The sequence below is a fragment of the Perna viridis genome, chromosome 9, assembly GCF_037379345.1.
Source record: "Perna viridis isolate PV_CMFRI_1.1 ecotype Kerala chromosome 9, ASM3737934v1, whole genome shotgun sequence".
Taxonomy (NCBI): Eukaryota; Metazoa; Mollusca; class Bivalvia; order Mytilida; family Mytilidae; genus Perna; species Perna viridis.
Window position 1 is genome coordinate 9653947 of NC_142453.1, and position 24240 is coordinate 9678186.

General features: G+C 32.1%; 2 protein-coding genes across 3 annotated transcripts; one reads left to right on the top strand and one right to left on the bottom strand.

The window, feature by feature from the left end:
- Window positions 1-28: 28 nt before the first annotated feature.
- On the bottom strand, window positions 29-18439 carry LOC148606605 (methylcrotonoyl-CoA carboxylase subunit alpha, mitochondrial-like). Its single transcript, XM_088547137.1, has 17 exons — window positions 18271-18439; window positions 17171-17217; window positions 16458-16597; window positions 16077-16172; window positions 15114-15235; window positions 14481-14628; window positions 13434-13555; window positions 12600-12711; window positions 11693-11774; window positions 10982-11109; window positions 9168-9351; window positions 7916-8025; window positions 7242-7455; window positions 6287-6373; window positions 3202-3389; window positions 1973-2152; window positions 29-278 (listed from the first exon to the last, which is right to left on the bottom strand). Exons 1-17 carry the CDS (start codon window positions 18324-18326, stop codon window positions 129-131), a joined length of 2166 nt encoding a protein of 721 aa, XP_088403263.1. The 5' UTR covers window positions 18327-18439; the 3' UTR covers window positions 29-128.
- A 21-nt stretch (window positions 18440-18460) lies between these two features.
- On the top strand, window positions 18461-23284 carry LOC148606606 (cytochrome P450 1A1-like). 2 transcript variants are annotated; one of them, XM_088547143.1, is made up of 5 exons: window positions 18461-18701; window positions 19026-19758; window positions 19986-20765; window positions 21486-21585; window positions 22768-23284. In XM_088547143.1, the coding sequence occupies exons 2-5, from the start codon at window positions 19398-19400 to the stop codon at window positions 23015-23017; spliced, it is 1491 nt and encodes a 496-aa protein (XP_088403269.1). In that variant the 5' UTR covers window positions 18461-18701; window positions 19026-19397; the 3' UTR covers window positions 23018-23284. The 2 variants fall into 2 exon arrangements, with proteins under 2 accessions (XP_088403269.1, XP_088403270.1); XM_088547144.1 differs by having other exon boundaries at window positions 19043-19758.
- Window positions 23285-24240: the final 956 nt, after the last annotated feature.

Consider the following 24240-nt stretch of genomic DNA (forward strand, 5'->3'; position numbering starts at 1 on the left):
AAAACTTGGCAATGAAACTAAATACCAATATCTTAAGAATTTTTTATTATTACTTTTTCACAAAATAAATATTCATGATCATCAAAAATTCATAACCATCAACTAACACTGTACAATTTTCTTCCTCATTAGCTAGATTCACTGTCACTACCATTGTCATTTTCACTACTGGTCTCCTCCTCTTTAAAGTGAACCAGTGCAGCTCCTTTAGAAACAGTATCCCCCACTTTGTAAAAGACCTTTTCAATGACTCCAGCTTTTGGTGCTCTGATAACATACTGAAATGGAATCATAAAATATAACCAGTATATATACAGGTATTTAAATCCATTTATTTTTTTTTTATTAACAAGATGTTGTGATCCCTGGAGAAACCATTCACTCTTTAAGATTACACTAGTATCACGTTGGTAATTCAATGAGCCCCTATTGGAGATCTGATACAGTGGCTCCCAAGAATTTCAAAAAGAAAGAACCTGCTCCAGTGATTTTCAGCACTTTACTATTTAATTAACCAAAATTTTTAAGTACAAGGGGGCATTGGATCTGCCTAAAGATACTTCCTCAACAAGTGAGAGATATTCAGCCATTTTATCACAAGGAGTGGTGGGAAATGAATGGAAAGCCAACAAATTTATCTGATGAGAGGAAAAAATTCAAAAAATTCTATGGGAACAAGTGTCAGTTTTATTTTGTTTTACCTTGATGTCAAATTTCAATGTCATAGAGCATTATTCATGGTATGTGACACATCATCTTTTATGTGATCAATCCACATACCAAGTATAAAATACACATTGAAAGACAAAATGTTCCAGCCTGGACACAAGTCTGTCACTGAAAAAGAGGGGATTAGACCTAAGGGCCAAAGTTCATGGTCATAGACCACTATCTATGGTACACAATATATCATTGTTATGTGATCTACCCACATGCCAAATATCTAAAGCCCACCTCAAAAAACAAAAAAGTTGCAGCCTGAACACAAGTTTGTCACAAAAAAAAAGCTGGAATTTGACCTTGAGGTCAAAGTTCAAGATCATAGGTCAATATCAAAGGTACTCAACATATTGTCTTTAAGTGATCAACCCACAGGCAAAATATCAAAAGCCTACTACGAAAGACAAAAAAAGTTGCAGCCCTGACACAATTTGTAACTAATGGACAGAGTTATCGCAATAGGGGGCAGACATTTTGTGGCTGGGCCCTAATTATAAATTTAATGAACAACTTCTATGAACAAATATTGATGAGGTTAATATTGATACACAATAAATTAAGGACATCACACTGTATTTGTGAATTTTTTGTGATTTGCTGGGTCAAACATTTTTTCCATAAGTGTTAATTTTGCATTCAAATTTCATAATGTTTTAAACTAATTAAAACAGAAATTTTCACTTACAGGTTATTTTTAAGGATACATATATAAGTAATTCATGGTTGCAAATATAAATAACGTAATAATTATCCCGATGCAAAAGTTTCCATGTGTATTATAAATTACCAGATATCAGCTTATTCCATACATGATGTTCTGATAATATATTTAAAACACATGGTTGTAAAGTAGCAATAATTTTCTTGAAAATTCATTACAATGTTTACACAGAAAAGCATTAAGTGAGTATCAGCATTTACAAATATCAGGCAGGAGGTGAAACAGGCAAATCAAAAATCCACCAAAACCACTAGTATTTCTAAATTCAGAAACAGTTGCACTTTTGAGATAAGAAGTTATTGGCTTTGACGTAGTGGAGGATGAATATATGTTTTTTTTTCAAAATATAGATCTGTATACATAAAGGATTATAGACATTTAAGAATATGGTATAAGTACTGTAGACAAAACAATCGTTATTTGTATGGTGGTTTCTTCTACAGCCTGCCTAACCTCTATTATTGGCAGTATCTGAATTTTTTTATGGCTTGGTTCTTAAATATTAATGACCACATAAAAATGGTAACCTACCTCCATTTTCATAGCTATCATTGTAACTAATGGGTCTCCTTGAAGAACTTCAGCCCCAGGTTGAACTGTAACTTTTTCAATGACTCCTGGCATTGGGGCAACAGCATCATCAGCACCTCCTGCCCCAAGACTTGCCCGCAAGTACTTCGGTACAGGGAACTTCAGCTCGTGTTTGCCTTCCTAGAATGATAATTTATTCATAGTGAATTTGAAAGCTCTAAATTCTATATAAAGTACTTCTTCATATTGCAAATTAATCTACAAACTGACTTGCATAAATCTAGATACTCTCACTGATATTATAAATTAGAATTTATAATACTGTAAACTGTGAAATTTTCACAGCACTTTAATTTTCACTCATTTTGTGATTAGACCTGTAACATGAAAATTAAACAGTTGTGAATATCGGGAAAAAAATCTGAAGTATCAGCAGTGGGATGATCCAAACAAGTCAAAATCCCAAAACACGGCCTGAACATGAACATATGAAACAAATATGATCTACATACGCAATGTAGCAAACCAAATAAAAAAAGACTACACATAAAAAACTAATAATAAGGAAAACAAGATGTCACACAAAAAAACTACCCTTTAAAGCACTAGCATTATGATCTCCCACAAAAAAAATGGGAGTGACATCATGTACACCAGAAGGGTAAACTATCCTGCTCCATCATTGGCACAGCCATATTGCAAAAGAGTATAATCCAGTAATATCTAGCATCAATAATGAAACTGCACTGCACATTCAAAAGTGTGCTAAAAATTGACTGCTGAAGCCACAAAAAAGATGGAACTTAAATTTTCTGTTTACACTCTGAGAAAAGTAAAAGCTTAAAATATTTTGGCAGTTCACTAGCACTTAAGGAGGTAGACCTAGGATAAGGGACACAACTCTTACAAATTATTAGAACGTTTGTATTCAGTCTTTTATATCAATCTCGGGTAAGTATCAAGGTAACTTGGACTGATTTTATTCTGTTTCAAAAGAAAGCATGATAAGCTCTGGTGAAATTGTATCTGATACAGACATATCACTGATTTCAAGAGTTATGTCCCTTACCCTAAGTCTACCTCCTTAATATCAATAATAATAAAATAATAAAATATCAATCCAGAAAACATTTTATAGCAATGATTGGCTTATGGATCATTAACATCAAATCTCAAGGAAATCCAAGGTATGCCAATTTATTTTTTGGGCCATAAAAGTAGGTACTTACTGTTGTAAATAAATGTAATGCATCATCCCTAATAACCACATGTGAAGAAGAAATTGTCCCATCAATATCACATCTGATTGAGGTACGACCATTTTCATTAGTTAATTCAGCAGTCACATGGTGAGTTTGGTTACCAATGGCAACATCAAATGAGTCATCACTGTTGCACTGTACTGATATTAAAATATCTGAAAAAAATCAAGAATAAAAAGTAGGCTTTAAGTTTAAGGATGTTTTCTGCTCAATGTCAGATTTTATGAACAGTAAAAAATTTCCAAGATATCAATTTTGCACATTAGTGAAAAAATCCATATACTGTGAAAGTACTTTCATTCGTGGGTAACCAATTTCGTGGTTTAGGGAAAAATTATCAGTTTGTAGATTCTTGAATTCCTGGATTTGACAACTCTACCATACAAATGAATAGGAAATTTCCTTTTCGTTGGGAACCATACTTCATGGTTTACCCAGCCAACGAAAACCATGAAAATTGGTACCCCACAAACAATGATACTTTCACAGTATTATTTTCCTCATTAGGACCAACAGAACTTAAGACTGAGGCAAAAGACAGTGACGGTACATTGTTTTAAAAAATGCTTATAGGTATACGACCAAATTTAGTTCATATGAAAGTAATATGAAATGAGCTTCACTTGAAAGTCACATGAATTTAAGATAAATTTCACTTCACATAATTTTCATGTGAATTTCATGTGAAGTCTCAATTTACATTAATATACATGTGAAGTCCATAGCTTCATTTAAGGTAAAATCAAGTAAAACGTGTGAAAATCAAGTGAAATATTTTGTCTGTACACTATTTTTCACTACTGAAAATAATGAAATAATGATGGTAACTTAAAAAAAAAAATAATCAAGTACTTTTCTGACCAAGAATCAGGCAAACAAAATGTGTATTCTCTAAGTATTTATACATCATAGCCTCAAGAAATTACCATCAAAATATTTAATTTGTCTTAAGATATTGATATATTCAGTTTAAATGCACCATGGAAAAATGGCTGAACAAATTTTCTGCACTTCTTCCTTATATAAGCACTCAACAAATATCTACATCACAGATGCTTCAGAATAGATTTAAATAGCTTTTCAGTTGTTTTCTATATCTGTGGCAAAAAATGTGCCATCCACTGCCTGATTCGTACACAGAATGGTAAATGAATAACTGCTGTACTTTGTTTATGGCAAGGTGTATATCAACCTGACATGAAATCTTGGGTATTAAAAAATATTTTAAATTCATTTGTATTCCATAAATGTTTTTGCTAGAACATTAGCTAACTGTAAGGATTTTAATCACTATAGTCACAATGGAGAATATAATGTGTGAAAATTAGTACCTGCAAAATTGATTTTTGATACCATTGAACTAATTTTCTATTTAAAAGCCATTAAAATACCAATGAATAATTTTACTTCAATGCACAAAATTAGCAACTGTGAAAATAAAAAGGCTTTAAATAGTCATGCATACAAATTGCTATTTACTGTCAATTGCTTTTAAAGACATGTATAATAAAACATAATCGTACTAAATTTTTTTCTAAAAAATAATGTTTCAGACATTAATTTGAAAGAGTAATCAAGGGAACCAAGGTTATAGCGGTAATCAAAAGAATGTAATCCAGGGACAAAGACCAGACATGGAAAACAGACATACACAACAAAGAACATAAAGTAACTAAAATCATACATACAAAGTAACAAAAGCAAATGAGCAACTCGGACTCCACTAAAAAATTTTCAGGTTTTTTTTAAAAAATTTTATCATTAAGCCATGTAATTGAAATTGAATTTTTAATATTACCATAATTTTGGTGGCATGTAAATAAAATAGTAAAAGAGCTTCCCCAAACAGAGATATGAGAGGGCCCAAGCACCAAGACATTATATTGGTTGGCTTTACTATACTACATATAACTAGAAAATAAATGTAAGCAATACTCATTTAATTGATACTGCACCCCCGTTTAATAACATGCATCTTCTGACTTCAAATTGATTTGGATCAAAATCTCAAAAAGGAAGTGCACAATGGAAATATGTACATAAGTTTAAATTCTGTGAAACTTTCACTTAATTCCATTCTGTGGTGTGGAAGGAGTTATGGATAAGAGATAGGTACACAAAGGTCACCATACTCATAAATGTTTTGCTAATGTGAAAACCCCACACTGAAGGTACACAATTTGAATGTGTAATAAAGATTCTGTGAAATTTTCATTAAATTCAATTCAATGGTGTAGGAGACCTAACAGATAAAAGACCCTCTTCGTAACGAAAAAGGACAAACACCATCATTACTATACAGTCAAACCTCGGTAGCTTGAACTCCAAGGGACCATTGAAATGTGTTCGAGTTATCGAGAGTTCGAGAAATTGAAGTTCGAATATTTCCGGATTTTTTTCGTTGCCTGTCCAAGTTCGACTTTATCATTAGAAATTGCTTACTTATTACGAAATTGTGTTAGTTCATGGATCCTTTTCATTTGTTTTCAGAAGATTATGTTTATTTGTGGACATTAAAAATGCTGTGTTCGCTTTTAAAAATGCTCAGAGTTTGAGTTCCTTGGTCAATAATTTGTTTTTATCTGATTTTCTTTCATGCTTTCATCATACCGACTAAGGAACATTCTCGAACTTTAATCAGTACTATACTTAGATCAAAACTACCTAATTAGTGATGACTTAAGTATTACCTGTAATTAACTAAAATGACACTGACTAATGAAAGGGTTTCAGTTTTTCACACCTTTTTTTATCCAAGCTGACAAAATGGCTGTCGAGTTTGAGTTAGTGATGGTCATTCTCTAAGATTTACTATTGAACGGACCGACTAGTCCGTTTGTGTGTTCGAGAAATCGAAGTTTAAGAAATCCATGGTTATTTATACTGATTATATAGGAGAAAATTTTGGTTCTTTGAATTGTGTTCGAGAAATCCCAGGTGTTCGAGCCATCCGAGTTTGAGCAAGTGAAGTTCGACTGTATATCCCCATTTAGCAAGTGGGGAGTATAATAAGAAAGGCTGAGAACCAAGGAATTATATTAGCTGGCCTTACCATTATCCCCATCTTTTAGATGAACTGTTCTCTTGGCTTGGTTGTTGATTCTGGCAGATGAACACAGTAAAAATGGAGAAAATGGATCTGAAAAATTTTTTTATAAAAAATGTTGTCTTGTATTGAACGGTAACAGTAAAAGTACAAGTTCCAGTGAGTACAATACTCAAACTATTAAATTTAATGTAACAATATATTTTTTTTTAATTGTAGAATGGTTGAACCTCACAGCTCATGGTATGACGTTTAAGGTTCTCCTATTGTTCAAATGGAAGTGAAATTAACCATTTGGACAAGTAAAGTTAAATTATATAAGTCAGAGGACAACAAAATCTTATTAATTTTTCAGTATTCATTTACAATAGGACAACCTAGATTTCAATTTCAGCAAGTAGAATTTTCGTCCACTTGCCCAATAGGACAAGGTTTATAAAATGTTTCATAGTTTAAAATATCAAATATCAAACAACGAAACCGAATAATTTATTAAAACTTTTATCTACATGAAGAAAAAAATATTCATAACTGAAACAAATAGGGAGATTGAAACAACACACAATAAATAAATCACAGAAAATATATGTTGACTGCATGAAATATTTGGAGTTATGTCGATATTAACATTTTTCTACTAACTACTTACAGTGTGCAATCTTAAATCCTGGACTAAGTTTATCAAATAGTATGAAATTTATCAAGAAAACAACTTTATCTTTCCATCAAAGGTCATTCAGCAAAATAAGTAAAAATATAACCACTGGAAAAATGTCAAAGTTAACAGTATATGTGCCAAATGTACTGTAAGGGTAAGCATCCTCTACTGTTTTTATCCCAGTATCAGTATGTGCCAAAAACTTTTTCAGCTACTAGCATGAATAATAAATTTCCTCCGAATCTTCACTTTTTTAACTAGATTTGGGCAAATGGCTAGTGGTTACACAATACAAATACAAACCTAGATTATTTTGATATCTAATTTTGGACTTTTCTCTATCTCTGAGGACCAGTGCTACAACAGCCTGACACACACTTGTAGATGACAGGGTCCGCTCAGGAAATAGTTGAGCTGAGTATTGAGGTATAAAGTCTGTGTGTACGTTACCCGCTTCAAATTCTGGATGCTTTGATAAATCCATGAGAAACTGTATATTGGTGTTCAGACCAATTACCTATGAAATATTGAATTCTAATTAATGCCACGGTACACAATTCATTGCACGTTGTAGAAGACCTGTGTACCATGTGTGGTACCCAAATATATAGAAGCACAGTACATCCTGCCCTATGGGTATGGTACCCCTTTTATCCTCGAGAAGAGCCTGAGATCATCCTGGATGTGACATTTTAAGAACTTGGAGAATGTTCCTGAGGCGATCAGTAAGCAAGAAGTAAAAGAGCCACAAATCAGGAAAGAGGACACTGGGTACAAGTCATCATGAAAAAGCAATATACTAAATATTTAAGCATTCCCTCCTGTAGACGCTGAGAAACCTGTTACAAGAAAAAAGTGTAACGGACAGACAGACGGACAAGCCAATTTCAATATAGGGGGTACAATATAGCCACACCACTTTAATGAGTGGTGGTATAAAAAACAGATGGAATGCTTGTCAATTGGACCTCACTTACATGATAATCTTTTAATGCTGCCCTCACACTCCGGAGCGCAGTAGATCTGTCTGGAGACCACACAATGAGCTTAGCTATCATAGGATCATAATGCACTGATACTTCATCCCCTGAAAAAAAAAAAACACACACACAAAATAGAATACATATGAAAACAAATAGGCCATTCAAAATAAGTTTTGTGGATGGCAGGCCATTTTCCATGAAACAAGGAGGTAGGCATTTCTTTTTAAGTATTTATTGCCCCAAAAAGTGATGGGGTGCTTTTCACACTGTCCATTGTAAAAGAGAGATGTGTCAGCACAAAAATATCCTGCAAGCAGTAACTTAAATTGTAGGAAACTTATCGAGTATAGCATTGAATGTGTTTTTCAGATTTATGTTGCATGCATTTAGTATAATGAAGAACTCAGCAACAATCTTTTATATGTCTTAACAGCCTTAAAATATATACAAAAAAACAGTCGATATCCCAAGGTTTTAGAAAAAATTCAGGAAATATTGTCATTACAGTATATTTTCCAAGTTAATAGGCACAGCTCCATCAAAAAACAAGGTATAATAAATATGTTAAATTTATCAAGGCGTTAAGAAAAAAAGTCTAGAAAACTGGTCTTCGCCGAAGAATGTAATGACAGACAAGAGTAAAACTAAATGCCCCAACCACTTTGTCGCGGGGCCATAAAAAAAAATGATACAGGAATTGATTTTAAATCATTAAAATTCATGCCTGGTCTTTTGTGTTATTCATGCTGTTTGACCTTGTTTTCTTTCTAATTCTTTTGTGTTGTGCATACTGTTAAAGTACTATTTTTCGTGGGGTACCCATTTCATGGTTTTCAAGAATGAACCAGACCACGAAATTTGGTTCCCAATAAAAAAGGGATTCATGTTGATGTGAAAACTGTAAAAATCAAAACCACGAATTCAAGAATCTATGAACTTCTACATTTTCCCTAATCCATGAAAATTGGTATCCATGAATCAAGACATTTTCACAGTATTGTTTTTCATTTGTTCTCCTTTTGGTGTTTCTGTTGTACATCTTCCAATGCTACTTTTCCATTCATTCAAATTTTTAAGTATTTGTAGACATTAAAAAAACATATTACCAGTAGATACAAAGATACTGTAAGCTGGGAAATTTTCATACTATCTACATTTTGCATTTTTTTTTTTTTGGTTTTATTTTTTTGACAAAATAGCAAAAACTAAACTGCCATGAAAATTTCAGTTTGCAGTATTGTAATACCTTGTCTAACACCAGTATCAATCCTAACTGTATCACTAGGAGTAGGTGTAACAAGGTGGTGAAGTGGCCCTGCACCAGGCATAAAGGCACTGTTAGGGTCTTCAGCATAAATTCTTGCCTCAAACGCATGCCCAGTCAACTTTAGCTCTTGTTGAGATTTGGGTATTTTTTCTCCACTAGCAACCTAGAAACAGAGTAAGAATGAACAAAGGTTAAAGAAAATAATTTCCTGGTTTTCAAACTCTCCCTTGCCCATTTTGAGGGTGCCTCATTATTCACTATTATAAGTCATATACAAGTAAATTAGATATGGTGAAACCTCTCTAAACTGAACATCTTTCACACTTTTGTTCAATTTAAATGTTTTGTGTACCAAGGGTCAAAAGTTGGACTTTAAAAAGTGTCTGGTTAATACAGGTTTCAGTTTAGACAGGTTTCACTATAATAACAAAATAGAAGACCTGTTTATCACAGGAGCCCCCGCCTCTTTTGTTAGTGGTGATTTTTTATCTTATTAAGAAATCAAATGTGTCTGTAAGACACTAATGATGCCCCGCTCGCTAAAATGGGGACCGATGGACGTAATTAATGGACACATAAAAAATGTTAATATCCCCTATAACAAATCCCTAACTTTGTTGCTTGGGATATATTTTTGACAAAAATAATAAAGTCTAACCCAGTTCCACAATATTTCATGAAAATCAAGATCCTTTTGCCCTGCACACCTTCATCATGCGTAGAAATATCCTGTGAAATATTTTAGATGTAGTTCAAAAACTGTACGAGGAGATAGCTGGGCAAGCCATGATCCATTTATTTCTGAGTAAAATGACAACATGTAATTATCAACAATTTCCGTAACATTTCACGATAATCAAAATCCTTTGGACCTGCACACCCTCATCATATGTGGAAATATCCTGTAAAATATTTTAGATGTAGTTCAAAAACTGTACAAGGAGATAGCCGGACAAGCTATGCTCATGTGTAATTCGGACAGACAGACTGACAAAGACAAATCGACGGACAGGGGTAAATTAATATGCCCTGACAGTTTGTCGCGGGGGCATAAAAACACCTTCGCAATAAGATTTCTTGTTAATTCAAAAAAGCTCACGATGAGAACAACACGACAGAATAATAACATAATAGGACTGCAAAAATTGTGGTCATATAAAAACCTAAAAAAAATTTATGGTTTAAATTCATTGTAGAAATGATTGCAGAACTTTATGTAAAATATCAAAGATCTAAAATTGTTTGTATGACCAGTTAAAAACAACGTACTTTTAAACTGAAGATTTTTATAACTTAAGGCAGGTGTTCAATTCACACAAGTATAAAATGCTTAGAAACTGATATGAATGGCCCTTCAGAAAATAGTTGGTTTACACAGGTTTTTGGCTCATACAGGTTAGTTTAAACAGAATTAGGTTTATTCAGTGTTTATTTACGGCTTAGTTTATATAGGATTCAGTTAATTCTGGGTTTTGTTTACACACGATAATGTTTATTCAAGGTCTGATTTATTTAGAGTTTGGTTTAAGGAGGCAGACCTAGGGTAAGGGACATAACTCTTGAAATCAGTGATATGTTAGTATCATATTCAAATTTACTTAAGTCAATCAAACTGTCATTTGAAACAGAATGAAATCAGTTTACTTTGATGCTTACATGAGATTGACATAAAAAGCTGAATACAGACATTCTAATGATTTGTAAGAGTTGTATCCCTTACATTAGGACTATCTCAGAGTTTGGATTACAAAGGGTCTGGTTTAAATAATTTTCACTGTATGTCAGAAAAGTACCTTAATCTGCCATTCCACTAAGTCAGTTCCAGTAACCATCTCTGTAACAGGATGTTCTACTTGTAATCTGGTGTTCATCTCCATGAAGTAGAAATTCTGGTTCTTGTCCATAATAAACTCAACTGTACCTAAACATGATAAATTGAAAAATCTCAATATTTTTATCCCAACTCTTTACTAATACGACAGCTTCAAATGTCTTTAGACCACAGCCATGGTAAGTAATACTTTGATAAATATATGGCCAAAGTCAAAGACGACTTATTCCTGACATCATAGATGTTTCATCCAATTTCACAGGATCTCAACAGAATTTTGCGCCACATCAACAAAGATTTCCTGCAAAACATAGGCAGTATCTTTTTAAAAATATGTACAAATAATAAGAAGTCCTATTAGAATCCAAATAAATGTAAACTCCATTAAACTCCGTTTTACCCTGGCTGACCATTCATGTCACATTTAATGCATGACGTAGAATTTAAAAAAGCTATTGGTATAAGATTTTAAAAAAAAAAAAACATATACATGTATATATATCCAACACAATTTTTGTATTTTTGACCATATTTTGTATTTTTTTACCATATTAGTCGGATAATCATAATTTTCTGAACCCTGTATATAACTTTTCCATATCTCACTCCCATCCTTCAAGACCTGACAGGGTAGTCAAGGATGATAAAAACCCCTCAGTCATATCTTACTAACCTGCCCCAACATAGTTGACAGCTTGTGCAGCCCTAACAGCAGCTTCTCCTAAAGATTTCCTCACTTCCTCCGTCAGTCCAGGCTAAAAATGACAAATCAATATGATTTAATTGATTTCATTATAGGTTGTCATTCTTCAAATTCAGACATTTTTTACCAAGCCAAACAAAAAAGTGGAAATTGCCAAAATCGGAAGTAAGCATACACTAAAAAATTGTTAATGAAGACGACGGATGCCAAGTGATGGCAATAGCTCGCATGGCCTTCGGCCAGGTGAGCTAAAAGGACCAATAATGGTAAAATTTGGATTTGAAAGAGTGGAGGAAAATTATGTCTGAAAGTTTACCTAGTATCTCAGCTAGTCTTAAATATAGGGTGTATCACCTTTCCACACTTAATAAAATGAAAGATAATTTCTATTACAGATATCATATTTCCATATCTTCAAGATATATTTATTATCAGTTTTAATCAAAAGATAATAGCATAATACTTTCCATTTGTCCAAAACTTGCAAAGAACACATTATTTTTACCCTCAGTAATCTCTTTTCCACGATGGAGCATGAATGTCAGAATCTAGATAGAACACCATATCTATTGGAACCTAGAGACAACCTTTGGAACAGTTCAGGTGGTATATTCTTCCCCATTGATGATGTATAATGTGGGAGCTTTAGCTTAAAGTAATTTTCCGTTATTCCACAGAAAATACAGTAGATTTAATCAAAAACCTCCCACAAATCTTGCATCATTTTTATGTGGGAGATTCTCAATTTTTCCTTGATTGTGTAGGAGTCTCCCAACTAATACAGGAGGATTAAGGATATGCACAGAGACATACTAGGACATGAACAGAATCATCATATAGGGACCCACAAAAAACATTTTCATTTAATCAAACCTACTGCAGGTGCCTCTTCTATGATTTTCTGATGTCTTCTTTGTACACTACAATCTCTCTCAAACAGATATACATAGTTACCATAATGGTCACCAAATACTTGGACTTCAACATGTCTACAGTAAGAGAATACAGGATAAAATCAAATAAAAAGCCAACAAAATTCAACAAAACTGGGATGATTTATTGAGGTAGACTTCAGGTAAGGGACATAACTCTTGAAATCAGTGGTATGTTTGTATCATATTGAATTTCACCAAAGCCTATCAAGCTTTCATTTGAAACAGAATGAAATCAGTTCAAGTCACTTTGATGCTTACATGAGATTTTTGTAAAATGCTGAATACAAATGTTCCAACAATTTGTAAGACTTATGTCCCTTCTCTAGGTCTACCTCCTTACATACTGATAAGGCCAAATAAATTTAATTTCGTGGTTCTTGGGCCCAGACACATTTTTTTTAAGGGTGCCTCATTACCCATATTGTTACTGTATCAAAAAAAGGTGAAAACAAAATGCAATACTCACGATCTTTTTTCAGTCATAAAGTAAGTAAAAGGCATCCTCATCACATTTTTCAAAACAAGAATTTATTAGTACAAAAATCTGAATAAGACTTAAAATACTGTGAAAGCACTTTAATTTGTGGATACCAATTTTTGTGGATTAGGGAAGAAACACAAGTTTGTAGATTCTTGAATTTGTGGTTTTGAGGCTTTCAGTGGAGAAACCAATGGAAATCTCCTTTTCATTGGGAACCAAATTTCATGGTTTGGTCTACCCACGAAAACCACAAAAATAGGTAGCCCATGAACAATAGTACTTTCTCAGTACACACCTTGGTGTTTCAACAAATTTTTCAACCAACATGACATCATCACCAAATGATTTCATGCCTTCTGTTCTAGCTGACTCAAGCTGGTTATCAAATTCTTCTTCAGTCATGGAAATTCTCATCCCCTAAAGAGAAAAAAAGACAAATTTTTGTCACTTAGATAAAATGACTTCATAATCTACATGTAAGTATTTATTCCTTTTTTTCTGCAATGTGTGACACATTTGAAAACATCAGAATTTTTAATCTTATATTTCTGCTATAGAATCACATAATGACAAACACATTATGTTTGTTATATAAGTTGGCTTCATTCCAACACAAACATATTCCAACAAAATAAACAATACTGAGTTATGCTATGGCATAGGCATTTAAAGTTCCATAACTCTGTAATGGAAAACCTCACAACAACAGAAACATTATCATGACAATTTCATTAAAACAACATACATACTGATTAAAAATGAAGAAAATTGCCCAAAAGTATTCTTGGGTTAGTTAGTTCATTGAACAAAAATATATCTACCACAGATTTGCAATTAAAATATTACAATATTTTTTATTGCCTAATAAATTTCAATTCTAAATGGAGATAAAATATAAACTCTTAAATCTCAAGAAGAAAATTCATTTTACATATGATTTGCTCCAAAAACAGGGGCTAAATGGTAGCCAATCCAGAATGGCACAATGAAAACTAAGGATCTGATATACCATTGGCCAAAACAATTGTAAATACGACAGAAAAGGGGTTTCCATATGTGAAAGATCTCCAACTTTTCTGATGGCCTAATGAGTAGATGCTGTGGAAGCAGAAGACAGCCATGACAGTTACTGTCATCAACAAACGTCTACAATTTCTCATTGTTTCACACAAAGGACTGATCATAACAAGGTAACTCCAACCATTTCCAGCATCTGTTATTATTTCTTCAGGGCATTTAAGACAGCATCTGTCTCATATTATCTGATCATATTTATAATTCATTACAGTATACTAGTAAATTTTAACACATTTTTTTCTGTCTTATATCATTACAAATGTACCTTCCCTCCTCCACCTCTAACTGCTTTTATCATCACAGGATAGCCAATCCTAGCTGCTTCCTGTTTCAATCTCTCATTTGATTGGTCCTCACCATGGTAACCTTCAATGATTGGCACACCAGCAGCAGACATAATATGTTTTGAGGTACTGGAAAATTAAAATATTAGATTCTTACTATAATCATTGAAAATTGAGAGCTTATGTAAAATGCTTTAGGAAATAATACATGTATGTAATATCTGTCAAGAAAGATCTGAATAATCTAGAAATACAATTCTAGTTACTGTAAACATACTAATATTTGCATAGTTCTTATTTTCGTGGTTGAAAAAAAATCATGAAAAAAAGTACTGGCAAAATTGATTTGTAGAAATATATAACATTAATCATTTTTCGAAACTATGAAAATTGAAACCTACGAATGTGTTCACTTGAAAGAAACTGTAAATATTATAAATGTTCACATTAGCTGCAATGCAAAAATCAATACTGTGCAAAGTGAACTCTTACATACAGCAAGACATTCCTGATACATGCGAACACGAACTATTTCTTTCTTCAGTTGTTTTCTCAAGACAACAAGTCAAATTTCATATCTCATTTATTTTGGAAAGTTTTGGTTCCTTATTTACCTTTTAATGCCCATGTCTCTGATAGCTGATGCTGGAGGACCAATAAAAATAACCCCTTCTTTACTACAAAGCTCTGCAAACTCTGTGTTCTCTGACAAGAATCCATATCCAGGGTGAATTGCCTAAACAAAGGAAGAAAATAACTTAAAATATTTTTTTAGAAAGCTGAATGATAATTACTCACTTAAGTATTTTTGTATGTTTTCTAATCCATACATCACTCAACTGTATAATTTTTTTTTTGTTTTGTTTATCTTTCTAGTGTAATTTTTTTGGTAGAGTGTATTTTTCAAAATGACAGAAAAAAATAAGGTTGTGCTAAGTAAACAAGCAACTCATAGCCATATGTACACCTGCAGTCACAAAAAAAGTGCTAAAGTCCCAGTAAAAATTTGTATTATCAAAATGGCCCCATAATATGATCAACTAAAAATGTAACTTCCAATCCTACAAAATTTGAACATTATCTGCCAAGCGGTTTCTGAGAAGTTGCATCCATAAGAGTAACCAAACAGACAGCACTATTTCTATGTCCCTATCTGTGAAACAGTGGTGGACAAAAATAGGGTATGTAAGTCTCGTTTAAGTTTCATTTTCTTTACCGGAATATATGACGTAGAACGTATTGAAAACCGGAGACCGATCTGCACTGTATTACAATGTAAAATCTTCTATTTTATGTTTTTTTCTTAATACCTTTATCATGTAGAAATAGACATTTGTCAATTTTTATTGGTATTTTTATACAAAAAGATGTTTTGCCCTTAACACTGAACTTAACGTGTTCTAAAATAAAAATAGGGCATTATAATTGTACATGCATGAACGTTTTGACTTCTGAAATTGTATGTGCATGATTTTTATTGTAGGTGAAATACGTACTGCAGCATGTGAATGGGCATGCTGTTTCATACCTGAGCCCCTGAAGATTTGGCAACATCAATAGTTTTATTTACTTCATACCTGAGCCCCTGAGGACTTGGCAACATTCATGATTTTATCTTGACACAGGTAACTCTGTGCAGCAGCTGGTGGTCCAATGTGGTAAGCTTCATCTGCCTACAAAGTATCAGGATAAAAGAATTATTTCTTTTTCTTAAATCATAATAAATGGTCTAAACTATAAATGAAGTTTATGGTTGGAATCAAACCAAAGATGACCTTTTATAAGCCACAACAATCATGTTTAAAACACAGAAGACCATATTTCAATTCTTGGAGTTATATGTATAACCTAGTCAAGATTTTGCTTAAAAACGTCATGCTATCAAAATTTTACAAAAAGACATTTATTTGATGTAGTCACATACAAAAAATGCAAAACTTATTTATAAATCAAGTTACCATGGAAACATGAAGTGAATTTCTATCTGCATCACTGTACACAGCAACTGTTCTAATACCCAATCTTCTAGCTGTCTGTATTACACGACATGCTATCTCACCCCTGTTAGCAATCAAAATTTTTTCTATGGGCTTAACACCTACAATGTAAGATAAGTACATGTATATATTCATTGAAAGAAATGTTCATTCTCTCATTACATTCTTACATGTATATCATGCTCCAATATTTTGAGAAGGAAGGCATATCATATTACAGAAGGGAAATAAATGGTATAGAAGTCCAAAAATGGTAAAACGAAAATCCAGGATCTGATGTACATGTATTATTGGTCTTGAAAATCAGGAAATATGGCAAAAAAGAGGTTTTATATTATACATATATGTAAATTTACTCCCAACTCTTGTAATATCAAGACAAAACCTGTGAAAGCTTTTTTTAGATTTTACCTATCGCTTTTTTTTAGATTTTACCTACAATGTATCTCATATTGAAAGTACATGTATGCTGAAGAATTTTTTGGTTTGGCCCTATCATAGCCAAAAATCCTGGATTCATTAAAATTAATTTCTACATGTCTTGGTATTTTCAAAAGGACATTTTCCAGGATTAATATTCTTCAAAAGGGTAAAATACAACTTATGCATGATGCATCAATATAATTAAATAAAAATACATCTACATGCATAATTTAGACAAATTTTTGACTTACCATCTGTAGATAGAACTCTTTCAAGGTAACAGCTTTTAATTCTTGACCTGCAAATGATAAATTATTGTACATGCATGTACTTGAATAGAATCCCTCTGACAACATAAAAAAAACCAAAGAAAATCTAAACAAAAAAATATGTTTTATAGATACCAAAAAGTGAACTACATTCTAGTTTGACATGTGTAGTTGTGTACAGACAATTTCATTATAATGAATACAGTACAAAAAAATGTTATCAAGAAAAAAAAATATTCTTACATCGTATCTTGTTTCTTAAATAGACATGAAGCCACCAATATAAAATGGGTTGCTTTTAACTAAGTTATTGGCATTAAGTGCATGTGAAGCATAGAGAACTAATTTCCTTTTCAAATTGTAGACTTCATGCCATTTATCATTTTTGTTAATTTTCATTATTTGGAGCTGGGGATGGGGAGTCCAGATGTTTGTAAAATTGTCGGTCACATTTCTGACAATTTCAAAAGCTTCAATAGATTGGGATGAAGTGTTTTGACTTAATAGTCTTGAAGACAGAAGATGAAATTTTTAGACAAATTTCTATACATTTAAGAGTGAGCTTATATTTATAAAGAACATTTAGTTTTTGATGAATAATAAATGAATGTTTTAAAAAGTTATGTAAACATAACCAAGTTAAAAGTTAAACTCCTACTTGTGCACATGACATGACAGAGATGCATGTTATTGAAGCAATTTAAAGCTCCTACAAATTATTATTGAATAAGATGTAATCAAGTTGTGTTCAATTAATAGTATTAGGTTCAGAGTAAACAGTTAAATTAATCATGATCGATGTTTGTTGAGTCTGGTATCAGGACTGTTTGCAGATTCAGGGCAGCAGAGCCAACTGGTACAAGAATGGACCTGGAATCAAGGATTATCCCTGAAATTTGGATTTTTTATTATGATATCTGCATAGTGCTTGCAATTTCTGTGAGACTGACACCTGTTCTAGCCTAAAACTTCCTTTTTCTGTGGATTATGCCTGGGAAGGGGATAAATTTCTTGCCAAATTATGGAATTGAAAATGCAATCTAACTTCTACTGTTCTAGTTCTAAGAAAAAACGCAATTAACCTGAAATTCTGAAAAAGTTTTGAAACAGCAACTCTGCTGTGCAGAGTGTTTGCCATTTCCTTGTATTGCCACCAGAATCGGACTAAAACTTCGAATTTCTGTGTTAGTTCAATAAGTTTTTGGTTGATCTTGACCTTTGCCGTCCACACTTTTTCAATGTCGTGAGCAATTTCTCATAATCAGTGTCACTTGGGAGCTTGCATTGAAGACAGAATTGGAGAAATGAGCCGTTTTAAAAGTAACAAAAACGTCTTAAACAATCAAAAAAGAAAACAGATTTTAATATGACAAGTATTATCTTAGAATATACCCAATCACCACCACATTTTTTCGTTGATGTATGGGATGTAAACAACATACAAGCATTTGTTTGACACAGATGAAGTTGCTGAAGCACTGTGAAGCTGGAGATGCTGAAACAAAAATAAAAGGTAAACGTTTATTAAAGTTATATGTACTTAACACGAATATCTCATTGATATCCAAGAAACACATTTAAGGAATATTTTATCTATATTGTATTTTAGCAGTCTCAAAGCTCAGTATTTGCATAGCCATAGATTAGTGTAGGAGACACACTTGACCAGCGGTTGGTAATTTTTGAAGAAATTATAATTTGGAAACTATATATGATATGTAGGTTTGAAGTTGATTAATTAAAATGACCCACCAAGAAATATTTTTTATGCATGTTAAGTTAAACTTATTTGCACATTTACATGTGAACATTGGAATTATTATATTTGTATTTGCAGTCCTGTACTAATTTTAGATAATGATGTGACATTGAGAATCATCAAACAGATGACAGTACAATGTGCAGATGATTTAAAAAAGTAGTTGCCAGCATAAAAACATCATAATTATAGACGTATAAATCCATCAGTTGTATGGCTTACAAGAGAGAAAGAAAAAAAGATAAAATCATATATGTTTTCAAAACAAGGGGAAATTAAATGGATAAAGTCTTATTTTATTCAAATTACATAAATCTGTGAAAGGTTTTATGAATTACTATTTTAGATGCTAATTCTACTGACAAAAAGGGGAAAAATAATCATTATTTTTAAATACTTTTGACAAAGTCAGAAAGGTGATAATTTTTAAAAATAACAAAAGGTTAATAAATGTCTATAATGAAATTTATAAGTGAGTTAGATACAAGCCAACTGTTTATGTTTTTCTTTCTTTTCTTTCTGAGTTCAATTTATATTTGGAAAAATGTTCACATAAATTTTCCACCGGGCCCTTTTCCTTGGCCAATTTTTGGTAATCCTATGATTTTTCAAGGCCGACATCACATACGCCTTACCAACCTGAAAACCAAATATGGAGATATATTTAGTCTTCAAGCGGGCAAACAAAAGGTTGTTGTTGTTTGTTCATTAGATGGAATAACAAATGGACTCAAATTATCAGATATAATATTTGACGGGAGGCCTAATCTACCATCTTCTGATTGGCTCTTTCATGGATGTCGACAAAGAGGTAAGTGCATTGTATAGTGCAGAATTTAAAATTGTTAAAATGATGAGTTTGAATTGAGATTAATATTAATAATAATTAAATTTTAATCAGTGTGAAGCAAAATCAGTTTTCTCATATCGAAAATTAAAAACAATTTGATTCTATCATACATGTACATGTTGACAATATAATTAACATATTTTTGACTATTTTAACCCAAGGAGTTTTTTTTTGTTTCTTTTTTACAGGGCTATGTACAGCTGACTACACTGAGAAAACAGCCATTAAATCTAAATTCATCAACGACTGTCTAAAGAGCTATTGTTCGCTGTACACAAATATTGAAGACAAGATTGCAACAGAAGCTGTAAATCTACTTTGCCATTTCTTAAAGCAGGAAGAAGCCTTTGACCCTGCCGAATCATTCCAATTTGCTCATTTGCATATTATGATGTCATTAGTTTTCCACCAAGCTCAAGATCAGACTATACAAGAAGTATTTAAATCCCTGTTAATAAGATCAAAAGCAAAGAGAGTTTTTACACTCAGTAATTTCTTTCCTTTTCTACAATCATTTTACAAAGATGAGCAACAGCAGGTTGCAGATAGGACAAACCTTCAGCTCTGTATTCAGAGAGATATGCTCAACCATCATAAAGACACATATAATCCAAATCGGCTGCGAGACATTGTAGATCATCTGCTTCTATTTATAGAAACAGATGAAGACAAAGGGTTAATAGATTCTGATGATATTGAGTATCTGTTGTTGGAAATTTTTGAATCAGGATTTGAAGCTGTTCCAACGATACTTTTATGGTTAATGGGTTATATGATAGCTTTTCCAGATTGCCAGAAACTAGTTCAGAGAGAAATTGATGAAGTTGTTGGAAGAGAAAGATTTCCATCTCTTGCTAATCAACCGTATCTTCCTTACACTATGGCTGTAATTTTAGAGGTTCATAGAATAGTAACAATCTTTCCATTCTTGAAGCCACACAGAACCACTAGAAGATGTGTTTTTCAAGGTTTGTAGAAATTATTTAATGCATACTGGTTTAAAGAAAAAAAGAGTAGTTGGAAAAATGCCCATCAGAACACAACCCAAGCAGCAGAGTTTCCAGGTCAGTCCTGGCTCTCCTACACAGAATTGGGTTAATCATTTGTTCCTATTTAACAACAACATCTACTCATTTGACAGTTATTTTAATTACAAGTACATAATATATGTACATTATATAGCAGAATTTGAAAAAAAATACAATGTATTTGAATAACCTCCAAACAAATTCCAGGCATAGTACAGGTGTATTGGCACAAGAGTTGGGATCGAAGTATGTAATATAGGATTAACATTTACCTACCACATGTTACTGAACATGGAGAAAAAATACCCAGTCACACATACCAGTGTGGTATTATGTGATTCCCTTTGTTTTGAAGGACAACTCATGTTCATCTGTATGTCCAAATGTCTGTCCATCTGTTTCCCCTGGTGGTTTTCAGATGAAAACTTATTTACAGAAGAACAGATAATAATATGTGGGTTTTTTTTCATAATTTGCCTGATTGTTTACTACTATGAAAGTAGATCATGTTTAATTTTCATGATAGACCCATTTGTAGTTCTTTGGCTCACAATGCACTGTGTTTAAATTATCTAATGTCATCACATACAAATGTAAATTTTACACCAGATTTATATACTGCTTCATTTACTTAAATATATGAATATTTCATTTTTCCAGGATTTGACATTCCAGAAGATACAATAATGATGTTTAATGTCTGGAGTATACATCATGATAAGAGATACTGGAAAAATCCAATGAGATTTGATCCAATGAGGTAAAAACTTTTAGTTGAGAATACCACACTGCCTTGTACTTAAACATAAGTCTTCGTAGTTGTCAACTTTTATAAATTTAAATGTTTAGATGTGTTTTGCATTTAAACACCCAATTAAAAATCATGCAACTACTTATGTTATAGGACTACCACACTACCCACTACATGTGTGTCACACTAGTCACTGTTTACAAAATCACACTATTTATCTTTTTACAGTGTCACACTGCCTGTTACATGTTTACAATGTCACACTGCCTATTTATAACAATGTAACATTACATGTAAACTTACAATGTTACACTGCCTTGATACTATGTCACACTGCCTGTTAGCAATGTTACATTACATGTTTACAATGTCACAGTAAATGTTAACAATGTCACACTACCCTCTAACTACATGTATGTCACACTGGGTTTACAATGTCATATTACCTTCTTACTATGTCACATTACTTGTTAGTTTACCATATCATATCACAGTTATTCTGTGTGCTTCCTTTTTTGAAATGTAGAAATATTTTTTTACAGTGCTTATTAACAAAAGTAACTTAATGGTTTGGTTATACTAAAGATGTGACTAACAAAACAATGATATTTTTGTTCCATTTGGAAATGCATTCTTGCTTAAATTCATTCCCAAACTTAAGCTATTGTACTCTCCTTGTAATGTTTATAAGGATCCTGCTATGATGTTTATTTTTAGCATTTTTATTATTAGACATTTATTTATCCATAGCATTCGATATTTTAGACTATACTTTTTTCTCCTTTGAGTTTAACTTTTGTTTCTTTTTTTCAGTTTTGACCAAAGAGATGGTCGCTGTTTTAGTGTACTTTAAACATATCTATTTTCCTGGATGTTTGTTCTTTTTAGGGTTCTGTCAAATGAACATATTCAAGAGTATTCATTTTTTAGTTTTGAAAATAACTACTGATACATTTATCATAATAATAAAATCAAATTGGTGGGTTCTTTTTTTTATGCATGTTCGTTCACTGCAAAAATAACATATTAAGTATAAAATAACAAAGTTATAGATAGTAAAAATTTAATTATCAATTCATGTGCACTGTACATATTATAGATTCCTTAATGATAAACAGAACTGGGTGATACCAGATCAGTACTTGCAGTAAAAATTTAATTATTAATTCATGTGCACTGTTCATATTGTAGGTTCCTTGATGATAAACAGAACTTGGCCATACCAGACCAGTACTTGCCGTTTGGTTTAGGGAAACGATGTTGTCCAGGAGAGACTCTTGTTGACGTGGAAATATTCCTGTTCTTTACATACATAATGCATCAAGTTTCAATCTCTGCTGGAGAAAATGGACAGGCTTTTAAACTCGAGTCAGAATTTAATGGGATTGTACACCCAAAACCTTTCAAAATATATGTACAATCTAGGGTATATGATGATTAATTCAGTTATAATTTTCCACAAGTATTATAAAAGCATTACTGGTATTGTCTACAAATAATTTGTATTTTTATATGGAGTTCTTTTTTTGGTTGTTTTTTTTTTAAATTTACTTGAAATCTGTCATAGCAATTCAGATCTGAGCAAGGACTAGTATGGTTGATTATATTTTTGCTTGATTTATTGTAGATCATATCAATTTTATACATGGAACATCTTTATCTGTCATCTTGCAAATTTATATATAAATAAATATTTCCAATTAGCAAATATTGTTTATGGCATGAAAACTTAATTAAAATATAGATTTTTTTGTATAACAATAAATATGATAGTGAAGATTACAAACATTTATTTTAGAAAGCTACTTTCAAACTTCTGTAGTGATGGCTTCAATCTCGTAGCAACATAACCCTGTTCCAGAAGTCTAATAAAATAGGAAAGTCTATGGATAAACAAATTTGGTTTATTAAGTTATCGTTTCTTTACAAAATGTAAATACATGGATTCGAAATTTGATGATTGACCTTCATTATGCCAGCTATATCTTCAGGCCCTCCCATTTTTGGTTCCTCATTTTAACCACAATTACAATAAAATTTGCTATTTACCGAGCTTTGAGTGTAGTATGAAATGCAAAACAGTTTTCTCTGTAAAGAAATGATAATGATGACAAATAACTAGTTCTTCATGATAGAAGTATTAAGTAAAGCAATGAATAAAAGAGTTTGCATTATAAAGGGTGCAGCATTTCAAGATCCTGGAAGTAAACAATAAGATGCAGATTCAACATCAGTTATTGATACTTTCAACATTAGGAATTCTGATATGGAAAATGAAACTAGAAAAACACTTAGCATTAATTTGCTGTTCATATAACACATTTCCTGCATTCGACTTCGATGATGAAGCAACAAATGGTCAGTTTATAGATTAAACTGTTTGGTATTCTTATTATTGGAATTGAATATAAATGTGTGAGTTTGCAAGCTATGCATTTTATGTTGTTATTTTTTATTCTGTATTATTTTTTGTGTTTGTTTTTCACTAGAAGTTTTGCAAGTTTAAAGTTTTGAAAAATAAAAATGTCTGTTTTCCCATGAAATTTATGAGTTATCTCCCTTTTTCTGGCATTTTAAGCAGGTGCTGTAATTGGAGTTATTTTTGCATTATTGGTCTATGAACATAATTGTGGGAACTTATTTTTGGTGGAAATAGTATTTTTT

Bases quoted from the DNA above. Each gene is read 5' to 3' on its own strand.
- LOC148606606 (XM_088547143.1), top strand. From the start codon at position 19,398: ATGTCTATAATGAAATTTATAAGTGAGTTAGATACAAGCCAACTGTTT. The intron at 20,766-21,485 runs GTTTGTAGAAAT...TCATTTTTCCAG, and splicing joins TAGAAGATGTGTTTTTCAAG to GATTTGACATTCCAGAAGAT. The intron at 21,586-22,767 runs GTAAAAACTTTT...TTCATATTGTAG, and splicing joins ATGAGATTTGATCCAATGAG to GTTCCTTGATGATAAACAGA.
- LOC148606605 (XM_088547137.1), bottom strand. From the start codon at position 18,326: ATGGCAAACACTCTGCACAGCAGAGTTGCTGTTTCAAAACTTTTTCAG. The intron at 16,173-16,457 runs GTAACTTGATTT...GATACTTTGTAG, and splicing joins ATTCACTTCATGTTTCCATG to GCAGATGAAGCTTACCACAT. The intron at 15,236-16,076 runs GTATGAAGTAAA...TCCTTTGTTTAG, and splicing joins CCAAGTCCTCAGGGGCTCAG to GCAATTCACCCTGGATATGG.